Genomic DNA, 19161 nt, shown 5'->3' on the forward strand with positions numbered 1-19161 from the left:
TAACTTCTAAACAGCCAAAGGTGTGAATCTGCCCCTATCTCGCGTAATAACTACTATTAATTTAACATTTGTACCTGCCTTCCTGATACTTCGGTATTGCAGGCGTTCTATCTTCGGTCTATCTTTTGCTTTCCAATTCATAGTGATCTTGTTTTGTGTTGCAAATACTAGAAATATTGATCGCTGTTAATTGACCTACAGCCAACGGGAACAAAGTTCAAATATGATAGTTTTATCAAAGATATACGACAAGATGGCACTAATCTATATTAAATTAGGCGATACTATACACTGCTTATTATTACAAGTGATTGATCTGTTCTCATATACAGGAAGATGTGGTTATCTGCGCTCGCACCTTGCGAAAGTCATCGAAATTCGCTTGTAGAACAGAAGCCAGAAGACTGTTTTTCAAACCACCATGTTTACGCCGCTCCCTTGCACCCAGACATGTGCTAAGGCGATAATGTGCGCGCGCCAAAACGTCCTGGAGTTCAGAAGTGCGACAACATGTGTGGCCGAGATCATTCATATAATTGGCGGGATCCTGAAGGCATAGCCTCGAGGCTGCCGGTATGTTTCGCTTGATAGCAGCCGTTTTCTTCCGATTTACAAGTGCACGCTGGCCGCGGAGGTGGGCCGGCAAATCCTCTGCATCGTATTTTTTTATTGTGTCTTTCACAGTACTTGCATCAAAGAAGCTCGGCGGGTCCACGGAAACACAGGTATGTCGTAGATCAACCTCAGAACTGTAGACCTTTAAAACAGCAAGGAGCTGTTCGCCCAAGCTCCCTGACTCTTGGAATCGGCCATGATTCATTTTAAGAAATGCCACAAGAAGCATCACAAGAGTATCAGGCTCAATGGATGAGTTATGGCTACCAAACAACTCTTGCGCCTCCAATATCAGACGGATGACCATGTATAGCGGCCGAATCGCAGGATATTCAGCATGATAGTCGCATATATACTCAACAGAGGAGGGCAAGCCTTCACCACAGTGGAACTGCACTCGCATACCGGTCTCATGGTGAACAGCGGTCAGAATTGAATTCCATTTACCGTTCAACTCAATCCGGCCACTGAACGACGAGCAATGCTGAAGGGTACATTCCACCCGAGACAATAGATCACTATGGAGACTAAGAATCTGTGGCCGTGTAGGACTCGGCCTTCGGACCCTGTCGATCGATCGGGCCGGATCCGGCACAGGCAAGATGAAGTCCAAGTCTGAATGGCTCATCGCAAACCCGGTTCGCCGAGAGCCAATGACCTGCGGCGTATGAGGTATAACATCTCGCAGCATGTTTGTAACTTGAGTAACTATATGATTTACCCTATCCTGTTCAGGAGGTGTTGGTAACAAATATTCCTCAAGTGCGCGGATCTCTGCATCTAGCTGCAAGAAGCCGTCAGGCCATTCGCGACCCGCGTCCCAGTAATCCATCCATGGGGATTGCTCCCATCGGCCTTGTTCTGCATTTACATTCCATCGTATCCGGTCACACAAGATTGTTCGGGTGGTAATGACGGGATCCTTTTTCATAGTACGAGTACTCCTTGCTGTCCGTGTCGATGGCCCAGATGAAACAAGCTGAGCTGTAGCTTCTGGGTAAGCTGGTTTCCTTGGTAATTTTAAGGTCAAATCTTCGTCCACCGGAATTACAGGGCGGGCGAGGTCTCCAGAGGGTGTCCGATCGAATACTTTACGAACCAGACCGGTCCTATTCGAGGATCGGTGGGCTTCGAGAGTCCTCGGGAGGCTGTTTTTAAATACAGCCATGTCCTTAGAGTAGAACCTAGTTCCAGAAACAGCTCGAAAGATCGACAGGGAAGAGTGAAACGTGGGTTGCCGAAGGACAGGGTAAGGAGAGGGGAGTAGACGGGCCGAGAGGTAGAAGCGCATGGTCGCGCGAGTAACTAGGCAATCGAGGCATTGCGAATGACTGACGAGAACCCGGGGCATATACCGGGACAGAGCAGCGTTCTAAGTTTTAAAATTTTTTTATTATGAAAGAGCAGGAGAATAAAGGAGCGATCGAATAGACGAATGAATGAATGGTACAAAAACCAAGAAACGAAGAACTTGGTGATGGTAGCATCCACACTGATCCCGTGCACCCGATAACAAAAGATTTTATCACGTGCCAGACACAGCCCTAACACCGGGAGTAGGCAATTGATTAGATAATCGGGTCTCGATGATTCGATGAGATTACTAGTATACGTACTAACAACGCATACTGTGTATCCATATTATTAGTTCTAGTATTAGTGAGGATGGGTCTACCAATTGTACTTGGGCCAAACAACCAACCCGGAGAAGGCACAATCCGATTCATCTTCGTGCCCCAATGGCAGGTCATCATTCTGTAGTCATTCTCTGTCTATTTTCGGGTGAACTAAGGGGAAAAAAAGGGAGAAAGAAAGAAAGACAAAAGGAAGAAGAAGGACATTGATCTCAAGCGTTCGGGTAATGACGTACATGTGTGATGAACTCACGGTTGGCGGGGAAAGGACTGATAATGAGAATTTCATGGATCGCATCATCCACTCGAGTATCGTGGGGTACGTTGAAACCGGTTATTTGAATTGACAATTAATTCATCATTATGGGACTACATACTCTATAGGCTATGTCTGGTTGGGTACTTATAGTCCATACTACTATAGTTGTTTCCGAACTAATTAAGACAATTAAGGTAAGTAAAGTAAAGTATATGTTTTCTTTTTTTTTTTCCTTCCGAGTCACCGGCCTGGAACAGTCCGTTTTGGGGGGTGGGTGTGTGGCCCATCACCGTTCTTGCTTTTGATCTTCCCTCTCTCTCTATCTCCTTCTCTCCTGTTCTACCTTATATCCCTCATATCTCTCTTCTCTGGCTCGTGAACAATCCAGCTCTCCCTATTGCTTGCATATATTAAGCAGCCAACAACCGAGCGAAGCGACTGAATCCACGTTCTTCAGGTCTTCACCGCCTGTGACTTCTAAACCGTCCGCCCCTCTCCGTCAGTGACCCCGTTTTCTCTCTCCCTCTCCCCACCCCGTCTTCCCTTCCCTCACGCTTTCACTCTTATTGAGGAATAAAAAAAGAGAAAGAGAGAAAGCAACCCAGTTCACCATTACTCCAACAACAATCTCTTATTTACGGTGTTCTAACTCTCCCACAGCCCCCAGTTCATGGAATGATTCCCAGTTTGCCGTCCAGGGCATAGTTCGCGGTTTCCCCCCCCCCCACCAAACTAGCTTTATCTATCTCTCCCATTCCATTTCTCCGAGGTACCTGCGACTCGAAAAGTCCTACAATTATTGCCCACCCCCCTGTTGTTGATCATCGATCTCGTACACAGAAGCTCGAAGACAATGTCGTTTCTCTGACTAGTCTTGGAAACTTCAGATCGATAGCTGATTAGATCCTCGCCGCGCTGTCATTCGCCTCTCCCCCTTGCATCGTCCTTATTACTTGTTCTATCTATATTTGAGAATGTCCTCCGAACAAAGGACGACCCCTGCAAATATACCCCGCGACCAGCCTGACCCGGTTCTAGTTGGCCCGGGCGTCAAAGTTCTAGGTGAAGAGGCTTACACCAAGGCCTCAACTGCCACCCCTATTCCGGGTGGTGAGAAAATGCAATCTTTAATTACGGATGCGCCTTCGTACTTCTCTGCAATTCCTAGCGAAAAGATGTCTTCAGAGTCGTCAAATACTACCCCTACCACTCCTGCTCAGGCTGCCAAGGATGCGAGATCGAGAATTGAACTCTTGCGTCGTTTGAGTCTGAGGGAGACGCCCAAAGCGCTGGAGGCAGATCTACGTCAACAACACCCAGGCTTGCGTCTCTCTGGACGAATCATTAGCGCCGCCTTCTGTATCCCATACAAAGTTTACTATCGGCGGGAGTCTTGGGTGTGTATGCCCCGTTTGTCTATTCATTTGTACCCTCATTTCCCATCTTATGGCCTTAGCAGAGTCCTTGACATAGATAGATTAATTAGTTAATAGGAGCTCAAACCCCGTCCGGGAACCTCGGCACTATTCGATTCTTTGGCATATCTAGGTTCCGAGGAGACTAATTGGTCTCATACACTCGTTGGTTGGACCGGCGAAGTAGAACCAGTCCCGGAGGACACGGTGCCTTTGCAGCAAATCCCCATAAACACGAGTGCAAAGCTGCCAGCTGCGGCAAATGGTACAGCAAAACCCCTCAATAAGGCAGCAGCACCTATACCTGTGGACGCCAATCAACGGCCACCTAGCCATCCTCTCCTAGATGGTCTCGCAGTCAGCCAGGACGATAGAAGTCGACTAGATGCGCAGTTAAGCTCCGGGCGGTACGGTAAAATCGTCCCCGTGTGGCTGTCGGCTGAGACAGAAATCCCCCAGGATACAATCTCCTTGGAGGATCAAGGCAGATGGAGGCGATATGCAGAAAGGGAGCTGTACCCTCTCCTGCACTACAAGCAACATGGCCCCACAGATGGCCGATCCGAACGCAACTGGTGGGCGGATTACGTACGAATGAATCGGCTATTTGCAGACCGGATTCTGAAAGAATATCAGGAAGGCGATATTGTTTGGATCCATGACTACCATCTTTTCCTTTTGCCCAGTATGTTGAGGCAGCGGATCCCAAACATTTACATTGGCTTCTTCCTACATGCCCCATTTCCCAGTAGCGAGTTTATGCGCTGTCTAGCTAAGCGAAAGGAGGTGCTTACCGGAGTATTGGGTGCGAACATGATTGGATTTCAGACTTTCTCGTATTCCCGTCATTTTTCATCCTGCTGCACTAGGGTGCTCGGATTTGACTCCAACTCCGCCGGAGTTGATGCGTATGGTGCCCACGTGGCCGTGGACGTCTTCCCTATTGGTATCGATGCCATGGCAATCCAGAATATTGCCTTCGGTTCCTCTGAGATCGAGAACGCTGTGACGGGGATACGCAAGCTTTACGCCGGGAAGAAGATCATTGTCGGCCGTGATCGGTTGGACAGTGTCCGTGGTGTGGCTCAGAAGTTGCAATCGTTCGAAGTGTTCCTGGAGCGGTACCCTGAATGGCGCGACAAGGTGGTGCTTATCCAGGTCACCAGTCCGACCAGTGTCGAAGAGGAAAAAGAGGAGAACAAAATTGCAAGTCAGATATCCAATCTTGTTTCGACCATAAACGGCCGCTTTGGGTCTTTGAGCTTCTCACCCGTCAAGTATTACCCGCAATACCTCTCCCAGCATGAGTATTTTGCCTTGCTGCGCGTGGCTGATGTCGGTCTGATTACCACTGTTCGAGATGGCATGAACACGACTAGTTTGGAGTATATCATCTGCCAACAGCAAAGTTACGGTCCTTTGATCCTCTCCGAGTTCTCAGGAACTGCTGGGACCCTCTCAAGTGCGATCCATATCAATCCGTGGGACACGGCAGGTGTAGCTGGAGCCATCAATCAGGCCTTGACGATGTCCTCTGATGATCGAAAGGCAAGCCATCAGAAACTCTACAAGCATGTTACAACAAATACAGTCTCGGCTTGGTCCACACAATATCTCTCGCGTTTGTTGACCAATCTTTCTTCGTTTGACCAATCTGTGGCGACTCCCGCCCTCGATCGAGCCAAGCTATTAAAGCAGTATCATAATGCACGGAAGAGGCTTTTCATGTTCGACTATGATGGCACACTTACCCCAATCGTCAAAGATCCACAGGCCGCTATACCATCCGACCGTGTCTTGCGGACTATCAAAACCCTAGCCGCAGACTCCCGTAATGCAGTATGGATCATCAGTGGGCGCGATCAAGCCTTTCTCGATGAATGGATGGGTCACATTCCTGAATTAGGATTGAGTGCCGAGCATGGTTGCTTCATCCGGAAGCCACGCTCGGACGACTGGGAGAATCTGGCCGAACGATCGAACATGGGATGGCAGAAGGAGGTTATGGAGGTATTCCAGCACTACACCGAGCGAACTCAAGGTTCATTCATTGAGAGGAAGCGGGTTGCTTTGACATGGCATTATCGGCGTGCAGACCCTGAGTATGGTGCGTTCCAGGCTCGTGAGTGTCGAAAACATCTAGAGGAGACTGTAGGTAAAAGATGGGACGTGGAAGTCATGGCAGGAAAGGCCAATTTGGAGGTTCGTCCGACGTTTGTCAACAAAGGGTTCATCGCAAGCCGACTAGTCAACGAATACGGGACTGGCCCTGGACAGGCTCCTGAATTCATCTTTTGCTCAGGGGACGACTTTACTGATGAAGGTATGTCTAGTCTGGCTCTTCGCGGCTAGTTGACATCATTCGATGATGGCTGATCTGTCACAGATATGTTTCGAGCCCTTCAAAAGTTTGACCTCCCACAAGACCATGTCTATTCCGTAACCGTCGGTGCTAGTTCGAAACAGACTTCTGCAAGTTGGCATCTGTTGGAGCCAGCCGACGTGATTGAGACTGTTACGATGCTCAACAGTAGCTCCACTCAAGACTACTGATATCGGCAAGCTTTCTCCTTTGGCCTCTGTGACCTTTGTACGACCTAGGCTCCGACATGAGTGCCAGCTTTCCATGACAGAGCATCGGCGGTAGATGGTTGTCATTCTATAAATCATATTATTCTAGAGGCGTAGAGGAGACGGGTACCTTTGGCAGTGGCCATTTGTTAGAGGCGTCATGATGGGGTTTGGCATTTGTCGTTATTTAGGAAGAACGTCCGTTAAGCGAAGTTGTAGCACTACCTGGCTAGGGTGGAGTTGTCTTTTTTTCCCCACCCCCGCTTTTTCAATTCTCTTTTCCTCCCTTCGTCGGTTAGTCGCAGAGTTTGATTGCCTCCCTTTGCTTTTTTTCACTGTCCTTTTATAATATGTCATAGATGGATTTGCTCGGCCGCTGTTTCATAATGTGTTAGAGACTAGATAGACCAGAGACGAGAGTTATATAAGGACAGAATCTTAATGCTCTGCTAGATTCAGGGATAAAGCCCTACCGAGATACCGTAAGTGGTAGTAGTTGGACTTTTTGGGTGGAAGTGCGCAAGCCAGTGAGGATACTCTTCCATTATACTTAAATAAGTATGTATGTTATTACTAACTAGTAACTACTCCGTACTAGTACCATAGTCATGTAAGTATCTAGCAAATTGTGGGGTCGAAAAGCGTATGTACGAAGTACGTACAGAGTACAAATCTGGGGCCAACGCCGCCTGCTCTTTGGAAGTTTTCATTTAATGAATTAAATCCACTGATCGTCGCCTTTTTCGCCCCTCGGTCGGCACCCTAACCCAGGGAATCACAATGACTGCTCCTCGGACTTCTGTGCGAAGTCGGTTCTATTCATCCAGTTCTTTCCCGCCTCCCTCTTATTAATCAGCCCCTCCCCCCAGGTTCCATAGAGCGCTTACGGAGTAGTAGTTGCTTTGACCCGGAAAAAGAAATAGTACAAGAGGGAGATTTCTCCACTGGTCATGAGCCCTATTCTGGGTCGTGGTTCCAATGGCTTCGGCGAACAAGCCGCGCAGGACAACACGGCCCTCTTCCGTCAACTTTGTCACAAAATTTCTCTAGGCTGTCCGTAGATCTGCTTTCAAACCCTATGTACACAAATTCGGGTATTGGTCTGTACAGAATTCGATCCATGGCAAGGCTTCCCTGGTGGAAGAACAGCTCAATTACTCAATAGCCCAGAAACGTATTTAACACCTGGCGACCACAAGTCTACACGTTGTTAATTCACTCTCTGCCACCTAGCAAATATGTCGGACAGAATACCCAGTGGCACTAGCTATTCTCAGCGCATGATAAACGAGAAAGAAGACGACGTACACCGAGATGAGACTGCAAGCGGCGTTGGAGAGGCTCCCGGCGACAGAGAATCAAACGTGGATCACTGCCGGACGAAAGAGCTCTCCAAGACACCCACAAACATCAGTAATGCCGGCGCGTTGGCCTCTAAAACGTTGTCACTGGTCCGCACCAGAGGATCGAACAGAGAACTTGGGCCTCCGCCTGATGGCGGCTTCCTGGCCTGGTCTCAAGTCGCCTTGGGTCACTTTGTCATTTTCAACACTTGGGGCTACATTAATAGCTTTGGCGTTTTCCAGACCTACTATACTGAAACACTAGGGCATCCTCCATCTGACATCTCCTGGGTAGGAAGTATTCAAATATTCTTGCTTTTTTTTATTGGGACTTTCTCTGGTCGTGCAACCGACGCCGGATACTTCAAGGTCACCTTGGTGTTGGGAGCGGTGCTGGAGTTGTTTTGCATTTTTATGACATCCTTGTCAACCAAGTACTGGCAGTTGTTCTTGGCCCAAGGCGTCGGGCAAGGAATTGGCTGTGGACTCATGTTTTGCCCTACCATTGCCCTGGTGCCTACGTATTTCACCAAAAGGCGCTCGATTGCCATGGGTATTGTGGCCTCCGGATCGGCAACCGGGGGCTTGGTGTTTCCCGCCGTCGTCATGCGTCTGCTGCCTCAGATCGGATATGGATGGACCATGCGAATCCTCGGCTTTATTTCTTTGGGCACACTAACGCCCTGCTTGCTCTTTCTGAAGCAAAGGCTACCACCGCGCCAAAGCGGTCCGCTCGTTGAATGGGCTGCATTCAAGGAGCCTTCCTATGCGTTATTTGCCATTGGCATGTTCCTCAACTTCTGGGGCATCTATATCGGCTTCTTCTATATTGGTAGCTTTGCCCGCAATGTCATCAATGTCTCTCAGTCAACTTCAATCGATGTACTCCTGGTCATGAATGGTGTGGGGCTTCTAGGTCGACTGATTCCGAACCTCATGGCTGACTGGTATAGCGGGCCATTGAACCTGCTAATCCCCTGTAGTCTAGCTACCGGTGTGGTTGCATACTGTTGGGCTGCCGTGGACAGCCCGAAAGGGATGTACGCCTTTAGCGCTTTTTATGGTCTCGCTGCGGCTGGTATCCAATCTCTATTCCCTGCAACTCTCAGTACCCTCACAACAGACCTGAAAAAGACCGGCGTGAGGATGGGAATGGTGCTCAGCGTGGTGGCTGTCGCTGCTCTCATCGGCTCTCCGATCGCGGGGGCATTGATCCAACTAAATGATGGGCAGTATTTGTATGCTCAGATGTTCATGGGCAGTGCAGTTGTTGCTGGTGCAGTGACCTTGTTTGCAGCGAGAGTGGCCAAACTGGGGTTCTCCTGGCAACGGTCGTGAGGTTGTTGGAAAATGCGCAACATCTGTAAGGGAATATAATGACGCCATAAAATGGGATATGTGTGGGTGAGTGTCATGTGTGTGTGTAACAGACTTGTAAATTTTGACAGTCTATATGTTGATAATATACTACTACCAATTGTGCATAATAGTTGACGACTCGTAGATAATATGGCCGTTGCTGATTGAATCACTCGGTGTGGGTCACATTGATGCCTGAGGATCATAACTTATTAAATCATTTGATTTAATCCCCCACCCTACCATAGAAATCCTCTGCGTGACTCAACTGTCTAACTTCTGGCTTTCCTCGCCCTCTGGTTGCTTACTTTGTGATTCAACTCTTTTTGGCATAGAGTGGTCTGCCTCACTGACACCGTATTCTCGTTTCATTCGGTAAAGAAATAGTCACTGAGAAGCGCCTCTGGGGATTAAATTGTATGCACTTACATATAATCCGTTGTTCCTTTCTCTCCTCTCCCCCCTCCTCCTCCCCGCTCTGTCTTTCAAAGTCAGTGACAGTTGTATAACTACAGAAATCTCTTTAAGATATATTACCTAGAGATTCTGGTACTTCCGTTGTATTTAATACCCTGGCTGGCCCCTTTCTCTCCGACCACTCACATCATGGCGCCTCGTGGCCGTGGGAAGTTCTCCAAGCCTTCGCGAGGAGGTAGGTGCAATATCAGGGATTCTTCCCAAACCATATGCTACGAGATTAATGTTAGGCTGATGCATGTTTGAATATCAGGTGGGAAACACTTTAGTCGCGATATTCAACCAGTCGACAAGCACGGTAATCCCGTCAGTCTATGGAGAGTACGTCAAGTCACGGCAGGGTCATGGACATAATTTATGTTAGAAGCCGAACTCCTAACAATTCCCGACAATGAAACAGGAACCAGACGACGATGCCGCAGCTTCATCACAAGAGGAGGATGGTGAGGAGGAAGTGTCTGGATCAGAAGAAGAATCCTCAACGGAAGACGCCAAACCTGGATCCAGCTCTCCCGCAGCTCCAGAGATGACTCGTGAGGAGCGCCGAGCAGCAACCAAAGCCAAGAAGCAAGCTGCTATAGCGAAACGGAACCAGGTCCAGCCTGGCGATCTGCCACCGTCTGATTCGGAGTCAGAAAATGGCAGGGTTAGTGATGGGGATGAAGAATTGCCCTCAAATCCGAATCACACGGCCAAGTCTCGCTCGCAACTAAATGACTCAGATCCGGACAAAGACATGTCACAGCTGTCGAGGAGAGAACGCGAAGCCATTGAGGCTCAACAGGAACGTGAACGCTATCTGAAACTGCACGCTGAGGGTAAAACAGAGGAGGCTCGTGCAGATCTAGCTCGTCTAGCTATCATTCGGGAGCGACGAGAGGCAGAAAGGTTACGGAAGGAAGCTGAAAAAGAAGAGAAGGCAGAGCTAGCCAAGCAGCGTGCTGCAGAGATAGAGGCAAAGCTGAACATGAAGAAGAAAGGTGGCCCAAAGAAAAAATAAATGAAACAGACAGCAGCCTTGGCTTGGATCCCAAGACTTTGATGAGGGGTTATGGGATGGTTTTATTCACAGCTAGTTAGAAACTTGGTTTGGGTATAACGCTAACCGGCTACTGACGATATCATATGGACTGTACACAGAATACCCGAATAGATCGTTTCAGAACGAACAATACAATTTCAATAGATAATCACCAGCGCGGGTCTCTCTATGGTTGGATATCCAGACCCGCAAACCAAGAAAAAAAATTATATATGCAAATGTAGAGAGCTACTATACGATAGGCTTTCGCTCCAATAAACACAATAAATAGGAAAGGGCAGTATATCCCTACGCTCAGATCCCCCAAAGCAGACAAAACGGTACAAATGAACATTAATATGAACCGTATCGAGAACGTCACCGTATACACCAACGCCTTGCTTGAATGAGGTACAATTGAAAGTTCATCAAATACGACGGACCATTGGTAGGGTTCCAGAGGTTAGGCACCCCAGAAGAGCCCTTCCACGCTGCCTCCTTGCGCCACAATACCCCATCCCACAATCAAACTCACAAGCCACAAGATCGCGAACGCGAGGATGGGAAGCAAGAGTAACTCAGTATTATGCAAGAACGGAAGGGCATTGTACCCCAAAAAGGTAATGTATGTGTAGTAGGCCAAGGCAGAAAGATAGAGCGTGTTCCCAAGGAACGTGGCGAGGAAGTTGCTCGGACTGCGCGTAAGAAGCGGCAGGAGAAGGAACTGAGCAACATACAGGTGAAGGTAGAGAGGGAAGAATGCCCGGTTGGAGACCTAATTGTAATGGTTAGTTCAGCTCAAATGCCTGCTTGGCATCATCCTGACGTACATCAAAGCAATATCCAAATTCCAATTGATCCTTTTCGCCTGGTTGCACGAACAAGCCTTGTGCTGCACCACGTCTCCGGCCACGTCCGCCTCGCAACCCAGAGAGGGAGGTTGCCGCTCCATCTGGACCGAAAAGTCGGCCGATGACAAAATACCCTATTGTCGACACCAGCAGCGATGATCCGATGAAATGGAGAAAAATGAAAAGTAGAGACAAGCGGACAATAGCCCCGAAAGACGGTGCATATGCGAGACCCCACGCGAGAGCTGTGAGGAGCAAGAAGAAGGACAGTAGATAGGTGAAAGAGGGATCAGGTCGATGCCAGGTATTCTTAGTTTCTGTGAAGATAAAGCGACGGGTTATTATGAGCTTATCGCTGTGAAAGTACGCACTTCTTCCATTGTCTCCTCATCAACCGGGTTGTGACTGCTGGGTTTATAGGTACCTACGTTTCTACAATGACATATATAATTAGCACGCCTGCACTATAGCAAGACCAGAGATCAAGACTATGCTCACATGGTAGTAGATGGATTTAAAAACTTTCTTGGGAGCGATCAGCAGTGATGTCATCTCCCATATAGCCATTTCAAAGTCCATCTGCGGAAACTTGAACATCCTGCGGCCAGCATGGGGTTCGGATCAGTAATCGCCTACCACGAATAATTCAAGTTGTCATACTCCGTGTTGACGTTATCGTCTAGCCCACGGGAGTTCTCAAAGAGCGCACCTTTTGAAAAAACGCGGCATCCGGATGCTAGATCCACGGCTTGCTGGTGTTGTGCCGCCGAAATTAGACGGACTGGCATGCTGGCGCGGAACCGATATGTGAGGATTCATCTTTGCGCAGTTTAGGGAAGCACTCGGGTACAGAATGAATGTCTGAGGAAGGGCTGGATAGCATGTGTCTTTACGAGTATTGGTGGCTCCTGAACCCCTTCCGAGGTATGGAGTCGGGGGGAAGATCCTCATTCAAATGTTATGTCATCCGCCAGCCGGTGCTTTCGGATCAACTAGCGGTCCGTGATGTATTACAACTGTAACCGATAATTGAACGGTTACCAATCACTAATGGATATATTTCAATATATATATATATATTATATATATATATATATGTGTGTGTGTGTGTGTGTGTGTGTGTGTGTCTTTCTCTTGCTCTTACTCTCTTTTCTTTAGCCAGAGAGGAGTCTCCTCAAATCATTTTTTGTATCTTGCATCAAGATTACTATTGGGATCAAAAATTAGGGATTTTTACGGGCGATTGAGGAAATTTACAGAGCAGAAAGAACACGAGTCTTATATGTCCATGGTGGCCCATACCACAGCAACAGGTCAGGATTGAGGATCTCATAAGATTGATTGATGTTGACTATTCAAGTAAACCCGAGACCTTGCTAACGAGTTGAGTAATTGATCAGTATTCAGTGTCATGTGCATCTATAGTTTGATATGAACTAGTCTAGCAGCTAAGTACTAAATGATTAGTTGACTAGTGGTGCAACTAACCGGGGAATTAATTGTGTGGGATTCGAGGGCAGAAAAGAGAGGGGGTGGAAGGGAAGAAGAAAAAAGGATCTGAAAGAGATGCAAATTCTCGGACACAGGACATCTGAGACTTTGAACCCGATGGGCAAATAGCTTCCATGTCTTTCCCCCTTGAGATACTCAACTAGTATACTTCGTACTACGTAATGTACCTACAGGTCATCCTGTAGGAGCCTGTGGTTCTGGCCAAGACTCCTGCTGCCCCTGACCATCGGCACTAGCACCGCCTAGTACGACACTTCCAGTCCCAGTGTCTTTCTTTTGATTTAGGAATTGATCATGGATTATATCCGGTAAACATTTGCCCACCCTCCCCTGTCACGTTTGTCGATTTCTTATTTTCTTTTTCCCCGGGGCCATGAAGTGGTCCGTCATTTGTTCTTGAAACCTCCCTCCTTTATTATTCACCCAGATAGCAACCACTAGTTCTATCTTATGACCTACTTCTCTTCCTTAAGGAACTAAAAAGAAAAGGGACAAAAATCATCGCACCACCCCCCCCCACAGTGGTTCAACGTATACCCACAGTTCCTCTGCCTTGATAATCCCCGCCTATCCTTAGTCCTTTGGTTCCATTCCCCTTCCTAGTACGTATGTTTTTGATGCCCTACCTATGCCTGGTGATTCTTGAGTGCAGCACGACACTAACGGGGGATTTGTTGCTTCCCAAGCTTATAACAATCCACACGAGAGTACTGGGGCTTTTCTCGACCCCCAGTTGATTGTCACACGTTTGCTTCGACTACGGTTCCTGAACATCCGTTGTCCCTTCCAGCCGATCCTTACGCAATGACCGACAGATGACACATACCACCCTCTGCGTTCTGCCTTGGAGACGGCCCGTTTAGCATTCATGATATAACTCTACAGTCCAACAAGAGGGAATTCTATTGGATCCTCATAGGAAAAGGGTGGGAAGAGGAAGAAAGGAACCAGCGACTTTGTACCACATAAGATTAACCCCATAGAGGAACATCTGCCTACAGCTTTTGCATTAGAACCCCCGAGTTGAACTCCTCTTCCACAACCTCCCCTGTCGCCAGACTTGCGGGCTTTTACATCACCTTCATCGAGCCTATTCACGCGATCAGAGGGTACAAGAATGTCTCAACAACTTCCCGAGATGCATGCCAGTAATCCTCCCCCGAGTACGCCTTCTGCAGCATCCAACTACAAAGCTATGGGGAGGATGACCCAGTCACGCCCGCCAGTGCGCGAAACTTTTCTCGACGAATACAACGCAGGTGATAACACAAACAACGGCATGGACTCTGGTGACGAGCGAGATCCCCATGACTTATCTTTGTCCCCTAAACATGCCGCTCGCACTTCTATCGTTGACAATATGCTCCTGTCGCTGGACCAATTTGCATCCTCAAATGCCTCCGTTCTGGATGACTACCGTCTGTTCAATTCCGTTTTCGAGTCAGATCTATATGGCCGTTGCTCGCCAGATTCTATGACCCAACGTCGTTATCGCGGCCATACCTTTTCATCGTCTCTGTCATCAGAGCTAGACTACAACCCTGATGATGTAGCTAGTCGATACGGGACTCAGCCGGGCAGGGCTCGTCGGAGCACTAGCAGCTCGAATTACAATTCTAACCTTAGAAGATTCGGTAGTGCCCGCACCCCAGAAGGGCCAAGCTTACGCGGCCAAATATATGATCATCGCTCCACCTCAGGAGGTGGTACCTCTGGGGTTCGCGGAACCAGACAAGGTAGTAAAGGGAGCTCCTCTTTAAACATGGATTTTGGCCCACCCCTTTCAGGAAATCATCGAGCGGATTTGGCTACTGAGCGGCGTTCCGCAAGCTTCGACTTTGGCACTAGACAACCGATCATTCCGTTTAAGGAGGCTACGATTGATTATGATCCAATATCATTCGACGGAGTTGACGCAGCCCCTACACCGAGTATTCCTGGTGGACCAAGAAGGTATAAAGTTTCATCGCAAGGTGAATATCCCGGAAGTTTAGGTCCTCAGTCATCGCGCACACCGGTAGCTTCTCGACGGAATAGTGTGAAGTCGGCACGAACAAAAAGTACTGCAGCCATGAGTGGCCGTGAAAATGATTTAACGCAACTCGGTGCGCCTGTTTTGGAACCTCCCCCGGCTATACCGGCAGCTACGTTTGATCCGCCGGCCCCAAGTCCTACGATATCATTCAACAAACCTATCTTTCCGACACCCTCTGATCCAGCTCCGACCAGGGAACGTCCGGGTTTTTTTCGGCGTGTTTTTGGTTCATCCAAAAACTCTACACCTGGCTCAGAAAACAATCAGGTTGATCTTGTATTCTCCCAAGATAACGATCTACGGGATTTCAATAGTTCCACTACAAATACCAAGGACCGGAGACAGCCATTGAAGAGTAGCACGGCGGGTACCACTACGGTCCGTCAAGGGACCCATCAAGTGGTGAATAAGAAATCTTCATTCTTCCGCCGACGGAAAAGATCGGTGACTGAGAACGCACCCCCTCCTATTCTAATTCCCCCAGAGTCTGGCTCAAGGCCACATGAAGTCACAAAGCCACAGCCTAGCCCTGTGAGTAGTTTAAGGAAGGTGATGAACCCATATCTTGCAGATGCTAGCGCTCCAGGGCTGTTCCCTTCCAAAGAATCCCATAGCCGAAACATAGGCAACGATAAACAGGAGGACAAAGGCATTGATTCACCTGCAGAGAAATCAAAAGAAAGTTTTCATGCTGCAGGTAGAGTGCAGAGACCCAAATACAGCCTTTACCCCGCCGCTTCCTCTAGTGCACGTGATACATCAACTCTGGGAAATAAGGTCGGAGAGGAGGATAATCCCAAAGTCGATCACATGGATTCTACATCTTCAGCCAGTCCAGAACAGCTGATTCCCAGGGATGGCGTCGGTTCACGCGACAGTGGGCCAGACTCGGAGAGTGATCGTGCAGGTGGTGTCCGGAACAGGTTGACGCCACAAGACCTTAGTGTTCCGTCACTATCGCCCGTCGTTGAGCGTTTCTCTCAAAAGAGTGTGTCGCCTATAGAAAGTCCCGAGGAGACACGTACGATAAACCCAGGGGAGCCGGAAGGAAAAGTTAAGCATCAGAGCGGACCCAGTCTGTACGACCGCGAAGACGAATCCAGCCCGAAATCGCCTCCTGTTGATACCAGTGGCTCATTAAAAGTATCGACATCAAATATCTCGAACTATTACACAGCTTCCAGCACACCCGTGGTCTCTCCGGTGGAATCAAAGTCCGCTGAAATACCGGAGAGTAAAGTTGATTGCATTGATGACATCCCGGAGTATCAACCAGGAGATTCAGAAAAAGAACAGGCTCACAAGCTCTACGACAGTCAAGATCAAGTTGTGGGAAATGAGCCGGCTGCTGCATGGCTCGGTGACCCGGACCGCGCTACGATTCGCAAGGCATACATGGAGTTTTTTGACTGGTCCAATATGAATATATTGGCAGCCCTTCGAAGTCTATGTAACCGGCTTATATTAAAGGGAGAGACACAGCAGGTTGATCGAGTTCTAGATGCGTTTTCCATACGATGGTGTGAGTGCAACCCTAACCATGGGTTCAAGGCTTCAGGTATGTCCGCCTTACTCTATTTTTCCGTACTCTTATGCGATATGATGCTCAGCACACCATTTTTGTAGATGTTGTGCACACTATATGCTACTCCCTTCTTCTGTTGAACACCGACCTTCACCTTGCGGACATTGAACAGAAGATGACCAAAGCCCAATTTGTTCGAAACACGATGCCCACTATACATCGCGTGGCCTTCGACGCGGCCCCGGATGGGTTTGAAGCACTTCATGTAGCTCACAATAAATCGAAAGTGTCGGCCCGGGAATCTCTGACGTCCCCTATGGATGAGCCCGATCGTGGGAATATGACCGCTGATAAGCCAACAAATGCGCCAGCGAAGCTCGTGAACAGACTTTCTCGGACTGATCTCTCCGTCAAATTATCAGGTGATCCTGAAACTAACACAGGCCCGTTGGTAAATGTGCCATTTAATGGAACCGAAAAAGCCTGGGGCCAGCAAGTTGAAACCGTTCTGAGGGACTTTTATACTTCGATACAGAAGCAGAGGCTCCCCCTTCATGGTGCTCAAGTAGAGAAAGAGGCGTCTCGAATCTCATCGAACCATTTATTGTCCCCTAATCCGAGTGGTTTGCGCAGAAGCCCCAGCACCGTGAGCAGGAGCGGCTCCGACATCTACCCACGGGGCCGCTCAGCCGACTCCCGCTGCGGCACCGCGCGCTGGTCTTCCAAAAACCGGTCACGGGCGAGATTATACCCCCCTTCCGTCATGGGTTCCAGCCGAACCAGTCTGGAGGAGCAGTCGTCTTTCTGGAGTCCGTCTGCCTCCAGTACTTGGAGTAAGCAATCTTTGGGCAAGTTAACATCTGTCTCAGTAGACTCATTCGGATCAGACTATATGCGTGGCGACTATCAGCAATCTATTGGATTCGCTAATGCACTAAGTCATGCGATAATCCGGGAGGACTCTGCCTATTCCATCGCGAGCACCGAGGAGATCGAGGGAACCATACCGCTTCTGGAAGACGAGACTCTTCAACTTGCTGGCGCTCCTTGGGCCAAAGAAGGGAGCCTAAAGCATAAGCAACACTTGGATTCGGCTGATAGGAGGGCTAAGGACCGAAACTGGAACGAATGCTTCGCTGTGATACAACAGGGTTGGATGCGGCTGTTTTCTTTCAATTCGTCCACGAAGTCCGTTCGGCATAAGTCAAAGCCCCACTCACATGGTGGAGTAGTGGTGGGAGGAGGGAACTGGACAGAGAATGCTGAGGAGATAAGGAAATTTCTCCTACGTCAAACCCTCGCAAGCGTACTTCCATCCCCCGGGTACTCTAAGTCCCGCCCGCACGTCTGGGCTCTGAGTCTACCTAATGGCGCGGTACACCTCTTTCAGGCTGGCACTCCGGAGATCGTCCATGAATTCGTCTCTACAGCTAACTACTGGAGTGCGAGGTTATCCAAAGAGCCTTTGGTTGGTGGAGTTAGCAATATGGAGTACGGCTGGAGTGATACGGTCATCAACAGTGCCTTGATAACGACGGAGAACAACAACAACAACAATAGGTCGCCACCGTCCTCGTCTGGGGCACGACCTAGCATTCAAAGTTCTATCCGGAGCTCTATTGACCAGCAAGGCGGTGTACGACCCAGGCTTCCAGCCGATCGAGTAAACATCAGCGACTGGGCTCCGCCCCAGCAGAGTATGGTCGCTTCAAACTTACCTGAAGCTGACCAACTGAAGGCTTTGCGAAAGTATGTCAAGAATGTTGAGGATGAACTACAGCGACATAATGAGCTCCGACCGGCCATGGTTCTGGCCTTTTCTCCCAGGCATCCGAATGCCACAAAGTCCATGGCCAACTGGGAGCGTAAATCATCGTACTTGCTGCGAGAAAATGTGAAGTTTCGCACATATATTGAGACTCTACAAAGGGCACTCGACCTCAAAAACAAAATATATGCTTCCCGCGAGGAGAGCTCACCTTCCACATAAATAAATTTTTCCATCAGTGCAGGTGAATGCAGAATACATGGCACGCCTTTCTCCCAACTGTCACTCATGGATTGAATGGAGTCGTGTGTATGCGATTCCCCAACCATTGATCGTTCTCTTGCGCTTTCTTATATGTCATTTTCCAGTCTCCATCATCTCTTGCTAATGGTTGGCTTTCCTTTTCCTCTGTCACTCTTCTCCTTCCCCTTCTGTATCCTGCTTTTCTCCTTCCTTTTGAAATATTTACGAGACTTACGTTATGGGTACGACGAGTGTCATTTGGTTTGGTTCCTCTTGATGTGGATATATATAGCATTACTAGTCCAAGTAGCGTGATTATCTATCTAGTGTAGATATTTATAATTTAATCATACGCACTTTTTTTTCTTATTAGTTTTCTTTTGTAGTACGTACTAGTAGTACTGGTGCAACCATTGGTGCTCATGAATTTGGAACTTAATGATTGGCTCCTTACTGATACGCTCCTTTCCCTCTCGAATAAAATGCACTCTTCCGCCACAGTCAATCCTGGCACGTTTTTCTTTTCTTTTCTT

The 19161-nt window shown here is 48.5% G+C and overlaps 6 protein-coding genes across 6 annotated transcripts; 4 read left to right on the plus strand and 2 right to left on the minus strand.

The window, feature by feature from the left end:
- Nucleotides 1-226: 226 nt before the first annotated feature.
- Nucleotides 227-2072, minus strand: BDV38DRAFT_264847 (uncharacterized protein). The gene has a single exon (XM_032056316.1). The coding sequence runs from the start codon at nt 1964-1966 to the stop codon at nt 323-325; it is 1644 nt and encodes a 547-aa protein (XP_031907371.1). The 5' UTR covers nt 1967-2072; the 3' UTR covers nt 227-322.
- A 1098-nt stretch (nt 2073-3170) lies between these two features.
- orlA (putative alpha,alpha-trehalose-phosphate synthase subunit Tps2) lies at nt 3171-6565 on the plus strand. The gene is made up of 4 exons (XM_032056013.1): nt 3171-3277; nt 3396-3905; nt 4002-6246; nt 6310-6565. Exons 2-4 carry the CDS (start codon nt 3483-3485, stop codon nt 6474-6476), a joined length of 2835 nt encoding a protein of 944 aa, XP_031907372.1. The 5' UTR covers nt 3171-3277; nt 3396-3482; the 3' UTR covers nt 6477-6565.
- A 551-nt stretch (nt 6566-7116) lies between these two features.
- BDV38DRAFT_26082 (putative MFS monocarboxylate transporter) lies at nt 7117-9469 on the plus strand. The gene has a single exon (XM_032055964.1). The coding sequence runs from the start codon at nt 7733-7735 to the stop codon at nt 9173-9175; it is 1443 nt and encodes a 480-aa protein (XP_031907373.1). The 5' UTR covers nt 7117-7732; the 3' UTR covers nt 9176-9469.
- Nucleotides 9434-10976, plus strand: BDV38DRAFT_26214 (PDGFA associated 1 family protein). Its single transcript, XM_032056072.1, has 4 exons — nt 9434-9613; nt 9725-9848; nt 9927-9994; nt 10074-10976. Exons 2-4 carry the CDS (start codon nt 9803-9805, stop codon nt 10671-10673), a joined length of 714 nt encoding a protein of 237 aa, XP_031907374.1. The 5' UTR covers nt 9434-9613; nt 9725-9802; the 3' UTR covers nt 10674-10976.
- BDV38DRAFT_264872 (unc-50 family protein) lies at nt 10869-12518 on the minus strand. Its single transcript, XM_032056317.1, has 4 exons — nt 12255-12518; nt 12022-12143; nt 11525-11862; nt 10869-11469 (listed from the first exon to the last, which is right to left on the minus strand). Exons 1-4 carry the CDS (start codon nt 12494-12496, stop codon nt 11158-11160), a joined length of 1014 nt encoding a protein of 337 aa, XP_031907375.1. The 5' UTR covers nt 12497-12518; the 3' UTR covers nt 10869-11157.
- Nucleotides 12519-14336: 1818 nt separating this feature from the next.
- On the plus strand, nt 14337-18607 carry BDV38DRAFT_276071 (Sec7 domain protein; the record flags this gene model as incomplete). Its single annotated transcript, XM_032058145.1, has 2 exons — nt 14337-16650; nt 16719-18607. 2 exons carry the CDS (start codon nt 14337-14339, stop codon nt 18605-18607), a joined length of 4203 nt encoding a protein of 1400 aa, XP_031907376.1.
- Between the last annotated feature and the right edge of the window lie 554 nt (nt 18608-19161).

The sequence above is a fragment of the Aspergillus pseudotamarii genome (assembly GCF_009193445.1).
Source record: "Aspergillus pseudotamarii strain CBS 117625 unplaced genomic scaffold BDV38scaffold_116, whole genome shotgun sequence".
NCBI classification, from domain to species: domain Eukaryota; kingdom Fungi; phylum Ascomycota; class Eurotiomycetes; order Eurotiales; family Aspergillaceae; genus Aspergillus; species Aspergillus pseudotamarii.